This window comes from Mirounga leonina, unplaced genomic scaffold (assembly GCF_011800145.1).
Source record: "Mirounga leonina isolate KUSES-001 unplaced genomic scaffold, KU_Mleo_1.0 Mir_154, whole genome shotgun sequence".
NCBI lineage: Eukaryota > Metazoa > Chordata > Mammalia > Carnivora > Phocidae > Mirounga > Mirounga leonina.
Window position 1 is genome coordinate 33,462,230 of NW_023270389.1, and position 19,958 is coordinate 33,482,187.

A 19,958-nucleotide genomic window follows, 5' to 3' on the forward strand; every position below is an offset into this window, starting at 1 on the left:
GCACTGGGGGCCCTTGCACCCTCAGGGGTGGGTAGGCTAGGATGGCCCATCTACTGCCCCAACTGGGACACTTTTGAGAGTAAAGGGGGACCATTAATAACTCAGCCAGAACAACAGGTAGAAACAGGGACTGGCAAGTAGGAACCCCCATCCACGTGCCTCCCTGATTCCAGGCCCCTCGCACTCCTTCACCAGGTGGGGGCTGTCAAAGGAAGGGCGCGCGACGCACCCGCTCCCCAGCTCTGAGGTCTTGGCCGCTCTGGGAGTGACTGCACTTGGGAGGAGGGGAGGCAAATGATTGATTGGCGGAGGGCAGCTGTAAGGGCTGCTTGCTGTCGCGGGGGGCGGTGAGGGGCCCCTGGGAGGTCACGGAAGCTGCCTCTGAGCTGCCCAGGCTACCTTCCTGGTCCTCACCGTATCTGCCGATGGGTGTCCTCGAGATGCTGGCAGAGGCTGGGATGTTGTAGGAGGACGTCTGTTTGGGGACCAGAGCCACCACTGATCTGTCTGACACCTGAGAAGGGAACCAAAGGTACAGTGTGGGTGAACCAGGAAATTCAACTGTCAAGTACCTCTAGAAGGTAATGACACAGGAATGGGGTAGAGCACAAGGAGTTCAGGAATACTAAAAATAATATGGTTGCTACTCGCCGAGGATGTCCGATGTGGTAGTTACTGGCCGCCTGTGCCGACGGGCGCTTGAAATTCAGTCAGTCTGAATGGAGATACGTTGTCCATGTCTAAGCTACAACCTACTAACTGTAACACGAACTACTATGCTGTAAACGCATAATACACACTGGGTTTCAATGACTTAGCGTGGATAGAATAACACAAACGATCTCATTAATAATTATTCTGTTGATTCCATGTTGAAATGGTAATTATTTTAGAATCAGCTAGGTTAAATAAAATACATTGTTAACACTAATTTCATTGGGTTATTTTTACTTTTTAAATGTGGCTAGTAAAACATTTTAAGTTACACGTGTGGCTTGCATGATCTTTCTACTGGACAGCCAGGGCTAGACCCAGCCTCCCTTCAACCCTGTGCATTTGTACGGTTATTCCCATTTTACAGGTGAGGAAACTGAAGCGGAGAGGGGCAAAGCACTGTCTTCCAAGTCACACAGAGACTACACGGTACAATCAGTATTTTTAGCCAGGTCTGTCCAGGCTCCAGAGCGCATGTGCTCCCCATTATATCCTAATTTGGGATTTTATTTCAAGTCATACTGGTCTGAAGCCCATTTTCCCTTTTGGCTTTGATTTCTTTCTGGCCTGGGTCCTATAACGCTCGGGCCACCTTGAGGAGTTTCCCCAACAGAGCAGCTACTCTTGGGGAGTCAGAGGGAAAGATGGCGTGTTTCCCTGTCCTCTGTGAGGCACCCAGGCTCAGCACCCAGGCTGGAGGGAAAGGGCTGATAAATGAGGAGCCATAGTGAAGACATTTGGGGCCATTTTGATATAAGATTACCCTCCATCCAATAAAAACGGAGAATCCCCAGAATTGTGGCGATCCAATTAAACCCCTAACGCAGAGGGAATAAAACAGCTATAATAATGTTATGGGCCATAAAACATTCCTATTAAACCATTTTTTATTTTAACAATTTTTATGAACTTTATAAGTTTGATTTATAGCTGCACCAGTCGTAAAACCGTCTTTCTGGGTCTTAAATTGTCAGTCCCTCTCTCCCACCAAAAAAGAATTAAATGTTGGGAAGTCAAACTATAAATGAACATTAGTGCTAACGAGATTCCCTGATAGCCGTTTTTAGCAGTGGTGTTTAATTTTACCCTCCCTATAAATCTGAGGGAGCCCAGGAAGTTTTTTAACATCTCTTTGTTAATTAAGATTATGCAGATTTTCTCCTGTGGGGGCTTCCAGGACCTTTGACTCCAAGGAGGGTCCCGAGGGGGCAGTGCTTTGACTTGGAGGCAGAAAGCTGCAGGGCCCTGGGCTCTTGTGGGCGCGTGGAAGGGGCCCAGGCTGCATCACTCCGCAGCCGGGACGGTGTCCTGGACTGCCAGTGGTCCGCACCATCCCCTCCAGCTCTGGAACTAAGGGGGGATGGGCCTCTCCACCTCTGTCTTTCAGGAACTCTCCTTGCCACTGACAGCCTAGAAATGATTCTCTGAAAGCCTGGCAGGGGCAGGGGATGATACTCCCAGGAAGAACAGATTACATTCTTCATGTATGGTTTGTTGTCACCCGGAGGATTCATAAGGTGACTCGAATGACCACAGTTCAACCCAATTCCAGGTCTTGTCACTAAATCTCTCTTGTCTTCAGTCCTAGCCTTTCTTTTTCTTGACTGACAGGTGATGCAAATCCATGGTCAGGCTGCCCGGCCAGGTCTGACTTTGGCTCTGCCACTTACTAGCTACGTGACCTCAGCGAAGTCAGTTAACCTCTCTGCGTCTCCGTTGTCTCATTTGTTGATGGGGATAATAATGGCATCTAGGTTTGTCCTGAGGCTCAAAGGAGTCAGGACACAGGAAGGCTGGCAGCAGTGACTGGGACCCAGTGAGCACTCAGTGAGCGCTGATATCAGTGTTGTTATTAGGAGCATCACCGTCATCATCACTGTCCCCCAAAGGGAAGAATAATCCCTGTTGTTCCCTGTCACTCAGGGCTGGCATGTGGGAAGTATCTTGCACTCGGGACAGCTCAGTAAATATTTGAGGAATGAATGAATACATGAATGAGAAATGACATTGGGGAATTGAAAGTGCTCTGTATGATGAGCACTGGAAGAACAGAATATTCCATTCTGATTGGGAGCCTTAGGACGGACAGCCCAGTAACAAGCGTTAGGGCATCACAGACAGAAAAGAAAGGCCTCCCTCCTGCCCTTGAGAAACTTCTGATTCGAAGGCACGATGCTATTCTCTTTTGTGCTTTCTTCTTCAGCTCACACTGGTTCATTACAAGTGTTCTCCAGGACGCACTAAGTGCTGTGTGTGGGGGGGTGGGGTGGGGTGGAATCAACGGCGGGGGGCGGGCAGGGGGCTCTAACTACCCTGGGGGCAAGTCTGCATCCTATGTACCTCATCTGCTATTTCTAATTCTTCCCACCACCTTCACAAGCCAGATGTCACCTTGCAGATGAGGAGCCCAAGGTTGCAGGAGGTTAAAGTCACCCCACTAATGAGTGGAGAAGCAGGGGTTCAAATATGGCTGGCAAAGCCTTGAACTCTTCTCAGACACCACACTCGGTCCGTCTGGGGCTGGGCGCAGTCAGTTGGGGGGCGGCAAGGAGGATGGAGCCTGGAGAGGGAGGTTTCTGGGGCTGCCCCAGTGCCCCCCACCAGCTTCCTCTGTGCCTCAGAGCCTCCCAGCCAGCTCCTATTGGACCCCCAGTGGCCTGGTCCGTGGCAACTCCATGCTCACCAGTCCAGCCTGCCAGTCCCCCTGTCCCCTCCCCGTGTGAGGCCAGGACGGAGGAGGATGTTACTAATCAGGCAATCCCGTAGGGTCTTGCAGCCCTGAGGCGCTTCTTCTGGTTGGTTTAATTTCTCTCGGTGTCTCTCATTTCCAGCTTCTATTTTAGTATTTTTCCCGAATCCCAACCAGCCTACCTGTGCTTAATCTTATAGAGACCCCCAGCCATGAGTAGCCACCATGGGAGGGAGGGGGAGGTGGAAATAGATCCCTCCTGGATCTTTTGTTCTTTTGCTGGAATTCTTTTTTTTTTTTTTTTTTTTTTGATTATTCATTCATTCAGTGCCTCTGCCAATGTGCTGAACACTTTCTCTCCTGTACTGAATCTATTCCACACGACTTTATGGGGCAGGGATTACTTTGAACTCCATTTTACAGATGAGAAGGGCGAGAACTTAATTTCACCAAGGACACCAGCTAGTAAGTGGCAGAATGCAAGAGCTGAAGACAAATCTATCCAATCCCCTGCTCTATGGCAAGTGAGTAGCGGAAGGTGTGTCAGTAAGATGCTGAGGACAGAAAGCCACAGATCCCTATGGTCAGTGACCTTACGGAGGACCTCACAATATGCAATTTTTCTGCAGACATGGAAGGTACACAGGAGAGAAATGCCTCGCCCTACCCAGACCAGTTAAGTCAGTTTCTCGGGGTAGAGTCTGGGCATTCATTTTTTTTTTTTTAAGATTTTATTTATTTATTTGAGAAAGAGAGCAAGCTGGAGAGAGAGACAGAGCAGGGGGAGCGGCAGGCAGAGGGAGAAGCAGGCTCCCTGCTGAGCAGAGAGCCCTGATGCAGCCCCAGGACCCTGGGATCATGACCTGAGCTGAAGGCAGATGCTTAACGACCGAGCCACCCTGGCGCCCCGTGGGCACTCATGATTTTAACAGATTTCCTAACCATGCCTGAGAATTTCCGATTTAGATTCAGAAGGAGGAGGAAAGGGGAGATGGCTTCTGAGGGCTTGAAAGCAAACCCTGGAGTGAAGGGAACAATCTGGGGAGTCAAAAGTCGTGGTGCAAAGCCCCTGCCCTCACCTGATAATGCATCAGCGTGTTCAGCCGCTTCCAGTCACCCTCAATCTTGGTGGTGATGTCCTCGTCTTGCAGCACGACCCGGGCGATCCGGCCTTGCCGCCACTCTGGGTGGAGGGGGTGGTGCAGGTAGCAGTGTGAGTGGGCGGTGGGGCGGGGCTGGGAGTCAGGGTCACCCAGTCCTGCCTCCTCTAGTGACCTGGCAACCCCAGCTCCAAGCTGGTGCGACCCATAGTGCTTAGAGACGTCCAGGGCTCCATGGGGTCAAGAGAGCTGGGGAGAAGTGTGGGCAGGCAGTGTCCCAAGAGAAATACTTCCTGTGGTCCCTCACCTGGGCAGGACCTAGTCATGCCCCCAGGAGGGGCCTGGGCAGGAAGGGGCTTCCCATTTTCTCACCCCATCCCATCCCATCGCCCAAATGCCCTCCTGGAAGCCACTTTTCAACCCCATGCCCCCCATACTCCAAGGCCAGGCCTCCTACCCAAGTCCATGTCAACGGCCCTCGGCCGCTGGGAGTAGGGCACATTCTTATAAACAGCATCGAGGATCTTCTCCTTGACCTGTGTGATGGTGTCACAGTTTAACACCTTCACTGGGATCTCTGGACTGTTCTCGTTGTCGGGGTTGACGCAGTTCAGGATCTACAAGGATGATAGAGGGGGAACAGGATGGGAGTTCGAGGGGCTGCTTGAGGGAGAGGGAGCAAGGCCTTGGAATCTCTCTTTCCAAGGCTTATCCTCCTCACAGGAGAAATGGCCGTGCCTCAGTCTCTCTTGCCTTCCTGCCATCTGCCAAATGACAACCTGAGTCATGCCTATGCTTCTCAAAGAACTGAGACTCCACTTTCTAGCCCCTGGTTGGCTTGGGGGAGACTGTAATCCTGGGACCAGGCATGCTGGGGGTTTAGAGATGGTTCCAGGTCTATCAAGGGCTGACCACCCACTTCCCAAAGCCCCTGTATTAGGAACTAGCAAATTCATCTTCTTCCCCATAATGCTAATTTCCCCATACCTAATGGAGGGTGCTCTGCCCCCAGCCATAGCAAGCATCTAGGGTAAACGGAGGCAGACAGAGCTCTTTGGGCCCACCCAATGAGACGGGGAGGGGGAACCCAGGCGTGTATGCCCCGCTCTTGGAACACTTAGCATAGCCTTTAGACTGGCTCCCATGCTGTTTCCCAGCCTCTTTGCTGACCACTCAGATTAGCTTTGTGTATGAAGCAAAGGCAGGAGGTCTGCCGAGTCCCCTGAGTTCCCCGCCTCCTCACCAGGGTCTTGTACTCGATCTGCTGCCGGATGAGCTTGTCTTCACTCAGAGAGTAGCGGGCCTCACCCGTGATGGCGTCGATGGGGCCCTTCTCCATCTGCTGCTTGATGGCGCAGTAGAGCATGAAGAGGGGCTCCCCCGCGCACTCCTGTGGGCACAGGCAGGGCACAAGGGGTGGGCTGGCACCCGTCTCCTCCTCTCCCTCTCCTGGCCAGGCTCCTAGGCCCGCCTTGCTTTGGAGCATCCCAGCCGGGCAGCTTCCTATTCCCAAGGGGTCCCCATGCAGCCCTGATGGCCAGGCTTGGGGCAGCAGTCCCTTGTCTTGCTCTCAGCTCTTGGCCCCGGCTCGCTCCCACTCTCACCTTCAGGAACTTGTGCAGGAGGAAGGCAAACCAGTTGGTCAGCATCTTCTCAGCCACAGACTCTGTCCTGGGGAGGGAGAAGGGATGTGAGGGGCAGTCCTTTATGGAGGGGTCTCGGAGAGGGGGTCTGGCTTGTATGCATCGTGGCCCAAGAGAGCAACAGGGCATCAAAGGGCACAGAGCCGGGAGCCAGGACACCAGAGGTGGAAGTGTGACCTTGGACCAGAGGCTTTTTCTTCCTGGGCCTCAATTCCTTGTGGAAATGGAGTAGTGCTTCGGGTCTGCAGATGAAGGCACCAAGTACCCCATTTCCACAGGGCTATCAATTTCTAGTTCTCCCTACTTCCTGCTGGCCTCAGGATGAGAAACAGAGTTTCTCTGTCCCTTTGGGATTCCCTGCATGCCCGAATACTCCATTTTCATACCCAGGAGGTCCCTGGTACGTGCCCCTCCAACCTCTCAGAATCAGACTGCCTGAATTCCAATCCTGACTCTGCCACATACTGGCTGTGGGACCTTGGGCAGGTCATTTCACCTCTCTGGGTTCATTTTCCCCATCTCTAAATGGGGACAATGATAATAGTGTCTATCCCTCAGGGCTGTTGTCAGAATTGGATGAGTTAACATATATGTAAAGTGCTAAGAATAGCATCTGGCCCCCAGTAAGCACTATTCCGTAAGTATTGGCTGTCGTTCCTGCTGTCGTGTGGGGTCATGGATCCCAGCCGCTCAGGGGGAGAGCAGGGGACATGAGTGTTTAGCAGACAGGGGATCTGCTTCTGCAAACACCAGCCCTCCCCACCCCCTATCCTGGGCTGCAGATCTGGGGACTCAGGAACAAAGCGGCTGTGACAGACCCTCAGTGATGGGGATGCCGAGGGGTATTTTAACACCCCACACGTGGTGCAAATTATACCCTCCGGTTGCAGTAAATCCTAGGCATTTGCCAGGGCTGCTCAGCAGTCTGGGCCTGGGGGAGAGTGACAATGGGAGAAGAAATTGTAGCTTTGTCCCCTGGCCCCTCCCAGCACCCTCTTCTGCATTGTGCCTGAGATTAGCTCTAATTTAAATACAACAGTTCTTAATGAGAGTTTCTAATGCTCAGATTGGCAGGATGGGGGCTCAGTGCTCATGAAACAAAGACATTCTTCCTCCCTCTTCACCCCACGTGGGGTCTGGAAGCCTGAGACCTCAGCTAGGAGCAGGCTAAAGAGGGGGGCGGAGAAATGGAGGAGGCACATTCCAACCCCTGCTACCAGAGGAGGTCCAGAGCTCTGCTGGCTCCCTGGGGCCTCCAGGGAGGGTGGACTCGGGGAATGGATGCCAAGGTCTCCAGCCTCTCTCCTGCCAGGAAAAATGGCACCTGGGGAGGGGGCATGTGCTGGCTGCTGGTGATTCGGATCCTGGAAACTGGGCGCTGGAGGGATAGGCCGCACCAAATCTCCAGCCCGCCATGAAGGAAATGTTCTCTAAGTGCACTGTCCAATATGGTGGCCAGCACGTGGTGACTGAGCCCTCGGCAGGCGGCTCGCACGACCAAGAACTGAACGTTACGTTTTATCTCATTTTAGTTCATAGCCACAGGTGGCTACCGTGTTGGGCAGCTAGGCGCTAGAGGCCTCGGGAGGGAGGGAGGGAGGGAGGGAGGGAGGGAGCCTGGGAGACGGTGTTACCGCTGCCCTGGGGAAGCTGAGGAGCAGAGAGGCCACATCACAGGCCTGGGGGCACACTGCTAGCGGGTGGCCGAGCTGGGGCTCGAGCGGAGACCCAGGCTCCTCCATCAGGCTGAGCAGCCGCGGACACGGCCACCCGGGGCCCCGGGGAGCTCAGGCTCCGTGCTGCGAGGGGCCGCGCGTGGGCTCAGGCCATGGTGAGTGGGGTCGCGTCTGGGGCTGGGGAGCCTGTCGTGCTGTTCCAGCCAGGCCCTGCCGGCCAGCCCGGGACACCCGCTGCCCTCCCCGCCCCCGGCCGCGGGGCCGACCTCCGCAGCAGCAGCTTCGGGTGGTTCTTGTTCTCCAGGTTCTTCTCGATGAGGTCCGAGAGCAGCTGCTTGAGGACGTCGGTGGCGTACTCCAGGCGGCCCTGCAGGCCCGTCATGATGAGCGAGGCCACGTTGCCACGGTCGCGCATGGAGAAGCTGCGCTGGAGCTCTAGGGTGCGGATGAAGGTCAGCAGGAACACCTTGTTGTTGATGAGCTGGGCGAAGAGCTTCAGGGCCTTCTCCACATGCTGCTGCCCATTCCCCTGTACCTGGGCATGGGCAGGAGGGGTGCGCCCTCAGAGGACAGCCTCCCGCCTCCCCGCCCGGGCTGGCACTGAGGGTCTTCTGGAGAGAGCAACAGGACTCTCTAGCCGCCTGGCTACACCCCCGCCCCCCTAGGAATGGCTGGTCTCTGAAGTCTCTGGTCTGCTCCGCCCGTCCACTGGGTTGGGGGGCCTGGCTCCAGGCAGAGCCCTCTGAGGGGACACCATCCATCTGATTCTTCCAGGGATTCAGTAGGAGAGACTCCATTAGACTTGCTTGGTTTACTAGTCTCCCTTTAATCCTTTCTGCCCTGATTTATTATCTTTAGTAAAACAAACCAACACGTGAATAAACAAGCCTCCCAGAATCATATGTCCTTTCCGTAAGCCACCTTAAATCCATTTGAGAATATGGCAGGATCTTAGTTAATTAATTTAGTCATTAATTAAAAAATGACAATGAGCCTTCCCCTGGAATCATCCCAAAGAGACTGTGTGCCCCCCTTGGCTATGATCTTCCTGTTGTGGTGACGCTGTTCCCAGCTGTTTCTCCTCATCCCTCCTGACCCTCCTCTGAGCTGCTGGGCCCCATCTGCATTTCCCCGGACACCCAGGCCCTGCACTCGGCTGGCTGGCTTGGGGAGGGTGGCAGGCATTACCTCCAGCTCCCGCAGCACGGGATGGTCCTCGATGCCAGGGAACAGGACTCGCATAGCGTAGGTGCGGTAATCCAGGTAGGGGATTCCCGAGCGGTCCAGGTCACTGGTCAGCTCATTGATGTCTGTCTGGAGCTCAGCAAAAGCTATGCAAGTGCAGGGAGACAAGGAGGCTCAGGAGGGCACCCCACGCAGGGGAGGGGGAAGGCAGGAGAAGACGTTTGTGAAGGAGGGGCAGGCCTGAGGTGTAGAGACAAGGAGGGTTGTAGGGGCGCGTCTCCAGAAGGGATGCGATCTTTCCAGGCCTCCTTTCGTAGGTGGTGGGCATGTGGGTGATTTCTATGTTATTTCCTCTTCTATGCTGATGCATAATTTTGACGTGTCTTTCTATGTATTGTAATTGTAGTTAAAACAAAGAAAACGGAAGAACACTATGATTTGGGTCATGCATGGGCCTGCAGGTTCCGGAAACAGCTGAGAGGCAGTGGCCAAGGGGATGAAGTGAAGACAAGAACAGGCAGCTTTGCTCCCCTTTTTTTCCCAAGCCAGAGTATCAATCAAGATGCAAAAACCCTGGGCAAAAATGAACATGAAAACTACCATGAGATACCACTTCACACCCATTAGGATGGCTATTATAGAAAAATGGAGGGGCGCCTTGGTGGCTCAGTTGACGAGGCACGGGACTCTTGGTTTCGGCCCAGATTATGATCTCAGGGTCCTGAGACTGAGCCCCGAGTTGGGCTCTGTGCTCAGCGGGGAGCCTGCTTGAGATTCTCTCTCCCTTTCCCTCTGCCCCCCCCATGTGCACACACACACTCTCTCTCTAAAATAAATAAATAAATAACATTTTAAAATTTATTTTAATTTATTTTATTTTATTTTTTTCAAGATTTTATTTATTTGACAGAGAGAGACACAGCGAGAGAGGGAACACAAGCAGGGGGAGTTGGAGAGGGAGAAGCAGGCTTCCCGCCGAGCAGGGAGCCTGATGCGGGGCTCGATCCCAGGACTCTGGGATCATGACCTGAGCCGAAGGCAGATGCTTAACGACTGAGCCACCCAGGTGCCCCTACATAACATTTTTTTAAAAGAAAAAATGGACAACAAGTACTGGAGAGGGTGTGGAAACACGGGAAACTTTGTGCATTGCTGGTGGGGGTGCAAACTGGTGCAGCCGCTCTGGAAACCATATTTGTGGTTCCTCAAAAATAAACAGAGTTACCATAGGACCCAGCAACTCCACTCTTAGGTATCTACGCAAGAGACCTGGGACTTAGATATTTGTATACTCATGTTCGTAGCAACATTATTCACACTGCTGAAAGATGGAAACAACCCAAATCTGTCCATGAACAGATAAATGGATAAACGACATGTATATACATTCAACGGAGTATTACTCAGCCTTATAAAGGAAGGAGATTCTGACGCACGAAGCTTTAAGATGCCGAGTGAAGTAAACCAGACACAAAAGAATATGCACTGCATGATTCCACCTACAGGCGGCTTCTAGAGTAGTCAGATTCATACAGAGAGTAGAATGGTGGTTGCCAGCCGCTGTGGGGGAGAGGCTGTGGGGGTTTGTGTTTAATGAGTAGAGTTTCAGCTGGGGAGGATGAGAAAGTTCTGGAGATGGATGGTGGGGATGGTTGCACAACAATGTGAATGCACTTAATGCTATTGAACTGGAGGAAGGAAGAGCCCTGGGGTGTAGAGACAGTGAGGGTTAAAAAAGGTAAATTTTATGTTATGTATATCTTTTTTTTTTTTTAAAGATTTTATTTATTTATTTGACAGAGAGAGACACAGCGAGAGAGGGAACACAAGCAGGGGGAGTGGGAGAGGGAGAAGCAGGCTCCCCGCTGAGCAGGGAGCCCGATGTGGGGCTCGATCCCAGGACCCTGGGATCATGACCTGAGCCGAAGGCAGACGCTTAACGACTGAGCCACCCAGGCGCCCTATGTTATGTATATCTTAACACACACACACACACACACACACACAGGCACACACACGCGCGCTCGCAGGGGACACTAAGAGCACCAAGCCCAGCCTTGGGGTGCATCCCTCTGGTGGCAGGCGTGTCTCCCGGATGCTCCTCTCCTCCCTCCTCCCCTGCCCTGCCACCAGGAGAAGCCTTCCCCACCTTGCCCCAGCCCAGCGCTTCCCTTTATTCCAGCAGAGGCCTTGTTCCTGATCCTGACATTTGCAGCAAAAGGAGAAATGTTTTGATTCCTTATTGAAATGTTTACTCAGAGAGCCTGCTGAGTCCTCAGCCTGAGGGGACGCCAGAGATACCTGTCACCTCGAGGCTGTGGTCGCGTGGGAGATGGAAGAAAACATTCTCTACTCCCATGTGCGTCCACGGCCAAGGATACCAGCAAGCGGTGGCTTTCAGAGCACCCAGCCTGTGGCGCTGGTGGGAAACTAGCCCTGGGGGAGGCTGAGGCCACAGGCAGGTGGGGGATCCCTGCCTGCCCTTCCTGCCGCTGTTCCTGCTGCTTCCACATGCTCCCAGGGCAGCTACGCAGGACACGGGAGCCGGACTCCTGTTTGGGGGGCTCTACAGGGTCTGAGAGAGCCAAGCCCGGCTCTGTGGGGAAACAGAGGCCCTGAAAGGGAGAGAGAGGGGGCCAGCTTGGGGGTGAGTCAGGGCACAGGAAGGACCCGAACAAGATGAGCAGGCCTGGGGCCTCACCCTGGGCATTCTCTTTTTACTTATTTATTTATGTTTTTAGAGAGAGAGAGAGGGGTGGAGGGAGAGAGAGAGAATCTTAAGCAGGCTCCACGCCCAGCTCAGAGCCCAACGTGGGGCTCGATCCCACAACCCTAAGATCACGACCGGACCTGAAATCAAGAGTGGGACACTTAACCGACTGAGCCACCCAGGTGCCTCGCCACCCCCACCCCCAGGGGCATTCTTTTTTTTTTTTTTAAAGATTTTATTTATTTTTTAGAGAGCGAGCTAGAGGGAAACAGCATGAGAGGGGAGAGGGTCAGAGGGAGAAGCAGGCTCCCCGCTGAGCCAGGAGCCCGATGTGGGACTCGATCCCAGGACCCTGGGATCATGACCTGAGCCGAAGGCAGACGCTTAACCATCTGAGCCACCCAGGCGCCCCCAGGGGAATTCTTAATAGGACTTCTCTGGCTCTGAAGGCAAAGGGAGTTTCTGGGCAAACAGAGGCTTAGGGTGGGAGGGATGGCAATAGAGATGAGTTGTCTGGAGGGAGGCAGTAATAAGGCTGGTGAAGAAAGATGGGGCCAGGAAGCAAGCAGGGGCTTCCACTTACCTTCCTTACACTCCAGGGCCACGCGGGACTCCAGGTTGTCCATCTGCATCTGGAGCCTCTTGAGAGTGAGGTCGTTTTCTCGAGACTTCCGCTTGTAGGCAATGAGGACGATGATGACGATGATGAGGAGGAGGCTGCCGCCCGCCGCGATGCTGACGATGGCTGGCAGGGTCAGCAAGCTGTCTGAGACGACACTCACCGAGCCAGGAGAGAACACTATCCCGCCCACGTGAACCTGTGCATTGCACACACACAGCTGCTGTAGAGAGCTGGCATGCCATCGCATCCTTAGGTTTCAGAAAGCACATGAAAGACCACAACCACACAATACAGACTTGGATATGGAACAACTTCCTGCTTATCTGCCTGCCTTTTCTCGTGTTCTCCACTTCTACCCATTTCAGTGCAGAACACGGTGACGAGGAGCTATGAAGGAGCCTTACTTTATGACAGATCACGCATGCACGGCGAGGAGAGGAGGAAGTCAGGAAAGGAAGGGGGTTCACTCACCATGACTTTGTGCTGCCCCGTGAGGTTGGGAGGCTCGCAAAGGAGCTGTGTCTCGGACACGGTGACAGCACATGGGGTCTCTCCAATCAGCACTGTGTAGTTGAGTTTGGCACCTCCAGAAGCGGGAGGGCAGAGGTTTTTGCCCTGTAGATAACAGTAATCTTAATAGAAATAATTGACACATGCACGCAAAAGTTAATTGCCTATTACCAAAGAGATTAAAGAGGTGGGAGAAGGGCAGCCAAGCAAAAGCCAATAGATGGCTTCCCAGGAAGTTTTTTTTTTTTTTTTTTAAAGATTTTATTTATTTGACAGAGAGAGACACAGCGAGAAAGGGAACACAAGCAGGGGGAGTGGGAGAGGGAGAAGCAGGCTTCCCGCCGAGCAGGGAGCCCGATGCGGGGCTCGATCCCAGGACCCTGGGATCATGACCTGAGCCGAAGGCAGACGCTTAACGACTGAGCCACCCAGGTGCCCCTCCCAGGAAGTTTTTGGAGAAAACTTTGAACAGCCACAATTTAAAGAGCCAAAGGGAAAATGTGGGGAGGAGAGAAAGAAAGGCAGGAAGAGATGGGGAAGAAGACAGGAAGGGGAGACCACACGGCAAACAAGTGAAAATCTGGAGGAGGGCAACTGGGATATAAACAAAAGAAACAAAACAGGTGGACGGATCGTACCAGGGAACCGTGACCTCTTGAAATGTGTGTGCAGGTTATGGTGGCTGGGGAAGTGGACAATAAAAGGAAATGTTTACTTCCGATGTGCTGCAGAACCCTGGGGTCCCAAAGCTCACAAGAACAAACAGAAATACCATCAAGGGTTTCTCGAGATCCCAAGTGCGAGATCTACGGCTGGGTGAGTCCATATCTATAAACAAGCTCCCTTGGCAGGGAGCTAGTAGCTCTGTGAGTCTGCGTGCACACAAAGGTGAAGGGAAGGGCCACGGGTGTGGGGGCCTGTCGCCATCACCGTGCATGGCAGGCTACACTCTGCACATCCTACCTTCAGAATGATTGGGGATCCTGGCTTTTGATCCAGGACTCCAGTAGGGCTGAGCAGTTCAAAGGTTGGGTTGGGGTAGTAGATGAACTTAGTGTCGTTGTAAATGAGCAGGGACTGGACGTTGTTAAAGACGAAGCCGAACTCATCTGGCCGCTCCACGGCATCCAGGCCGGGCCGGTAGTCCGTGGTCAGAGAGGGCGCCAGGCAGGTCAGGGTGGTGGTGTTCACGACTTTGCACACCTAGGAGGCCCAGAGTGTGGCACTGAAATGCAGACTGAGCGAGGGTGGGGGGTATCATGCTACTGCCTCCCACGCTGTCTGCTTTGGTGATCTTCATTAGATGGTGAGCCCCTTGAGAAAAAGGGCTGTGAAATTTCTGAGGGGGGCATGCATTTTAACGTCATTCATTCATTCATTCATTCATTCGCCAACATTGTTCAAGTGCCTAGTCTGTGCCAGGCACTGTGCTAGGACCCGGGGCCCACTAGCGACATCATCGTCGTCTGCAGGGGGAGACACAGGACCGAACATGCTTTATAACACAGTCCTGGCGGGGGGCCTGGTGTGCAGAAGGGGCTGGAGGCCTCCCTGGTAAATGCATGAATGGGGGTGAGAAACGCTCAGGTGGGCAAGGACCAGGTAGGGTGGGAGGACCTGTGTGTGAGTGTGCATGGCTGTGGCCTGAAGATGACTCAGGGACGCTGTCCCTTGGAAGAAATGAGTGTAATGTAATCTGAAAAACGAGTGGGACTCACCTAGACAAGGGGTGGGGTGGGGTGTGGGGACAGGTCCCAGGCAGGGGATGAGGGAGCATGGGATGTCTGAGGACACAGCAGGACAGGGGCAGTGTAAGGGCTGTGTGTGTGTGTGTGTGTGTATGTGTTGGGGAGCAGGAAGTACCATGAGATGAGCCCTCCACCAGGACCCAGTAGGTGTTCAGTTAATGTTTATTGAATACATTGATGAATAAAAAGAACCTTTCAACTCTTTGAACGTTCTATTCGGGATCTCTCTCTTCTGCTGCCTCACTTGGCACAAGGGAACAGCCCAAGTCCTGACACTGAGTTCATGACGTCATTTCTTTCTGGGTAGACCCTGATGTCCCTACGAGAATCCTAGCTGCGCGTGCCCTACTGAGCAGGGGCTGTGCAGCCCCCTCCTCTGGCGGTTTCGTTCCAGGGCTGCCAAGGCAGCGGCCAGCCCCATGGAGCCACCGCAGAACCCCCGGGGGGCTTGCCAACAAAACCTGGCCTCCCACCCCCTCCTCCTGGCTTGCGCTCCGCGCGCCCCGGTTCGGGCTTCGGGTGTCCCGGCCTGTGGGCATCTGGGAGACCTCGGCCGCACAAGTACACGCTGTCCTGGCAGGTCCATACATGTGTGAGTCCAGCCAACAGACACACACACACGGGCTTCATGTTCTGAAAACAAGACCGTGTGTGAAATTGCAGAAAAGCTGACAGTTGCACAGAGATGATGTCAGAGCTCCGAGTCCAAGGATTAACCCCCACGTTCCAGGAGGAGTTGACGAGTTTCATCAGAAGTGGTCACTGAGGGCCTCACGCCCTGTTGGAGGACAGGGCCCATTCCCGCCCTTCCCGAGCAAACCGCAGCGGTCCCGCATGGGACGGCCGGCCCCTTCGTGGTCCCGCTGCCTACGCTCTGGCGCGAGGAACACAGTGGGGGTGTGGGGGGAGCAGTCAGGGAGTCTCGGACCCTGGGCTCTGCGGGGCAGCGCCGCTTCCCTCCGCTCCCCCATCTCCGTCCGTGCTCATGCCGGCGCCCCGGACTGGACTCCTCCCTGAATAAGCAAATCATCCCCGAACAAGCAGCCTCTGTTTGCCTCCCGCCCAGTCAGTGCTGCATCGGCACTTTGTTTGCCAAACATTCCTTGGGGTTTTGTGGCCTTCGCTTTGGCCCTTCTCACTTCTCCCTGGGACTGCTTCAAACCCCAGAGGCAGAGGGAGCCCCAGGGCGCTGAGGATGACCTGGGGCCCAGGCGGGGCCCCCCGCGGGGCAGAGCCCTGCTCCCCCCCAACTCCTGACAGAGAGGGCGCGGGGCAGCGATTATGAGCTTTCCAGGTGCGGAGCCAGGCTTGATGAAACCCGCACACCAGGCCTCTCCTCCAGGCACGCCGGCCTGCAGACCCCAGGCAGGTCACGGCTGAGACCGAGACCCCCAGCTCTCCACAGGGAGGGATGACTCCGCAGCTCCTTGAAATACGGAGGGCATGGGGGTGGGGGGGCTGGGGGAAATGCTTGGGAGATTCCTGGCCCGGGGGCTGCAAGCGTACCCTGGTGAGGGGAGGGGACACTCAGGACTTTAGTCTTTCCAGATGGAGGTCAGGTACAAGGAAAGCCTTCCCAGACCAGTGTTCTCTTCCCATGGCTTCCTGGGGACGAAGGCTGCAGGCTTTGGAGGTTAACCTCATCAATCACATACTTACTCTGTACCACGTTAACCATGTCTTTTACTTTCTGTGTTTCTGATGCTGTGACATCTGGGGCCTTACTGACCTGGAGGACCTCCCCTCTCGGGGCCAGCCAGTGCCTAGAGACAGCAAACAGCTTGCCCGCCTGCCAGAGCATGCTGTTCTAATGCAAACCGATCTGTGCAGAGCCCACACCCCCCACCACCTCCTCTTACACGCAACCATCCATCATGTCTAATCACACCAGCCAAGTACCGGGCAGCTAGGGACAGCCCCTGCGCCCCAGAGCCCTCAAACAGTTCAGACCGGGCAATCCTAAACCTGCTTACCTTGCCTTGTCGGTTCCTTCCTGCAGAACTTCCTGCCACAGTGCCTTTTTCTCCCTCTGCTTCTACAACCCTCCCTGGCGCTTCCCACTTGGCCCCCCGTGGTGTGGCAGGCCCCCTCCCCTGCGGCTCTATGAATATAACAAACTGTCTTTCCGATGGCAGTTGTCTCCTATTCTGTTGGCCCTGTCACACCTGAGTCATAATAAAACCTATGTTTCAAAACACGTCCCTAATTTGTGTAGGGGTTTTATCCTTCCTGAGTGCGAGCGCACTGTTTCCATGGCCACCCCTCACCTTCCTTCCTTCCACTTGGGCCCTGGAGTTTGACAAGGCGGTCTGGGAGCTACTGGGAGCTACTGGCCTCGGTCTGGAAGTGGAGTGGAGATATAGGCTCTTTTACTCATGGATTAGACTCTCCATCTGGGATAAGGAGACGTGCTCTCCTCACCCGCAAAGCTGTGACCATGGTTGCTACTAAAGGTGTGATACGGGTAACCCCGCGTGTCTGCCACGAAGGCATGTCATCACCAGATCAGCAGCACCTCACCTGGTCTAGTCATGAAGAGTCCAGGTTTTGGGGATCCAGTTGGCCCTGCTACCAGCTACCTTCGTGGTTGGGGGGCAAGTCATTACTCCTTTCTGGTCTCCATTTCCCCAGCTAGACAATGAAGAGGGGGTGGGTGGACCAGAGGATCCCTGTAACCTTTTCAGATCTAGCCTTCAAACACTGTGCATTTTGTGCCTTTCTGCATTTCCTAAGGAAGCTTCTAGCATGCTGGAAAGCCTGTCAGGGATAAGAGGATAGATACAGTACCATCTTTCCCATCTCCATCACAACCTACTCAATCCCCTGAGGTCAGAGCAGTAATAATAGCAATTATACAACAAATAACGGGCATAATAGCATCTCCTGGACTATAATTATGAATACAATCGTGTTTCAGAAAATATTGGCTAACGAGACTGAGATGGAGCCACTAGAACAAACTAAAAACAATTTTATAATGCCATCTCAGACATTCTGCTTTTACGATCTAGAACTTCTTTAAAAAAATCACAAAAATCCATAGCGAAAAAAAATTAAATGACACGGCTCCGCATAGGGGAGTAAAGCCAAATGCTGGACCGACCATCTTAGTCACCGGGATGGAAGGAGCTGCGTGCAGTGACTAAGGTTTGCCGGCCGCCCACCCGGTGCCCGCCAAGGGCTGCGTGTTACAGATCTGCAAGGAGTCTTATCATTAGCATTTACAGGCAGAGAACAGAGGATCACAGAGGTTAAATGACTGGATCACAGTTGTACAGCTAATAAATGGTAGCGTCCCGCTTCCAATTCAGAAGGGTCTGAATCTGGAGGCAGAATTCCTTCACCCTTTCACACTGCTTCTTATCGGACCTCCAAGTGAACACGGCATATGAAACCGGAGCCCGTCTGTGCTGGTCTCGCAAGCTCAGAAGCCAGTACATTTATAGACTCGTCGTATCGCCTTCTGACGAGAAACGATTATACAGTAGTTCTAAGAGTCACTGTAAGGTTCAGGTGTTTGGGGCCCTGATTCTGGGCTCGGGGTCTTCAACTAACTTTCTTTTCCAGTAGGTGGATGCTCCCGGGCTAACACGGACCTCAGCACATCACAAACGCAGACAGATGACTGTGGTTACGGAGGGCCAGGCAGACTAGGGGGTACTCACATTGACAGATTCCTTGCCATTAAACTTGACTCGGACCCTTGGCTCCTGAATGACATCCAGGTTGAAGCCCGTGATGGTCAGGGGTGTGTGGCCGCTGGGAACAAGCAAAAGCTGGGTCAGGTTAAAAGCCCCCTCAAGCTGCGAACCCCCGCCACCCTGGGTCCCCTCACAAGTCCCACCTGGCCCAAGGGGTTAGGTCAGGTGGCAGCCGGGCGCCTCCCTCCCACCTCTGCCTCACCTGGCAATGCTCCACTCCGGCTCAATGCGCTGCACCCGGGGGTCGTCTATGTACTCGAACTGCAGGTTGTTATCCACGCGGGCTCGGTCGACACTCACGGAAACTGGGACTGGGCCCAGTCCGTTGGATGACGGGGGTGAGACGCACACAATCTCATTCATTGACCTCCTGACGGGGAGACAGCAGGAGGGTGGTGAAGAAAGGCCTGGGCAAGGAGGAGAGCTCTCTGGCTTGGGAGGGGATTTTCCTCGGTCTGAGGGTGTGGATGGCCCAGAAGTGCTCTCTTCTTTCCTACTCTACACAGTGGAACAGATCCCTTATTGGTGTGTATAGGTCCCTCTTTTTACTGGAGAGCCACCTCTGGTTGGAATATGGAGGGAACGAATTAGAGAGGGGGATTAGAGAATGTGGGGCAGGGGCAGGGCTTTATGGGTTCTGGGGGATCTTTTCTTTTCTGGATTTTTCTAGAATAGACTAGTTAGCCAGGGTTTAAGAGTCTGGTCAGTCATTTAATAAATATTCACTGAGCACCTACTACACAGAGAAAGAAACACACAGTTCCTTCCTTGCCCTTAGGGAGTTTCTAATCTGAAGAGGAGATAATTGGATAATCCTGAGCATGTTGGGTTTTCACCCATGGGTTCTGTCAGGATGCTCTCAGGAGTCTGTATATCCCCAGGGTTTCACTGGTGTATCTGGCGAATAGCAGGTGTTCGGGTTTTTATGCACAAGAGATGCCCCGAGGATGAGTGTGTGTGCTTGCTGAGGACTGAGGCCACCCAGCCTCCATGTCTCTCAAGTCCCCCTAGTGGGGACCTTGTCAGTGCTCGGTCCCAATGATGACCAAAGAGTTTCTGGGACTTTCCTCACCAGCAGTTCTCAGGGCCCTCATCCTAATTATTTTTAGAAGTATTCAGCCCCTTATTAGGTTCGCTAGTGGTATATATTGCTATAAACTGAGTAGTAGTATATATTTCGCACAGGAACAGGAATGGCGTTTGGACCCAGGATGTCCACACCATGGAAGCAATGGGGCGGGCACCTGTGTGAACATGCCCAGGAGCAGGTGTGTGCACGCCTCATGTGTCCAGCCTTCTAGGGCTCCTGTGAGCCCATCTTACCCATAGAACTCGCAGGTCTGGTTGCCCAGGTATACAGCCACGCTGCTCCCAGCCCCGAGGTAATGGCCCGTGATGGTCACCATGGTGCCTCCCGATTCTGGCCCTCGGATGGGGTTGAGTGACAGCACAGAGGGGTTCTTTGGAAAGAAGCAGAGAAACAGTCACAGCTCAGGTTTTGCCCAAAGTGACAGACCCAGGCTCGACCTAAGGACCAAAGGAGGGACTGTGTCTATACTCGGGTTACAGGTACTTTTCCTGCCCTTTCTAATCTCTTCTCCTGGAGCTGAGACTGCTTCTAAGAAGAGGCTCTGGCATGTCCAGGGAAGGCAGAAGGACC

The 19,958-nt window shown here is 53.7% G+C and overlaps 1 protein-coding gene across 1 annotated transcript in view; it reads right to left on the minus strand.

Annotated features, from left to right (window-relative positions):
• Positions 1-19,958, minus strand: part of PLXNA2 (plexin A2) — a 211,421-nt gene that overhangs the window by 11,697 nt on the left and 179,766 nt on the right. Inside the window, exons 15-27 of the mRNA XM_035010443.1 lie at positions 19,622-19,758; positions 18,501-18,668; positions 18,263-18,356; positions 13,813-14,052; positions 12,811-12,954; positions 12,301-12,535; positions 9,011-9,153; positions 8,089-8,357; positions 6,108-6,174; positions 5,747-5,893; positions 4,961-5,120; positions 4,483-4,586; positions 415-514 (exon numbers count right to left, since the gene is read on the minus strand). Of these exons, the coding sequence (XP_034866334.1) occupies positions 415-514; positions 4,483-4,586; positions 4,961-5,120; positions 5,747-5,893; positions 6,108-6,174; positions 8,089-8,357; positions 9,011-9,153; positions 12,301-12,535; positions 12,811-12,954; positions 13,813-14,052; positions 18,263-18,356; positions 18,501-18,668; positions 19,622-19,758 (2,008 nt within the window). The remainder of the gene's footprint in view (positions 1-414; positions 515-4,482; positions 4,587-4,960; positions 5,121-5,746; positions 5,894-6,107; positions 6,175-8,088; positions 8,358-9,010; positions 9,154-12,300; positions 12,536-12,810; positions 12,955-13,812; positions 14,053-18,262; positions 18,357-18,500; positions 18,669-19,621; positions 19,759-19,958) is intronic.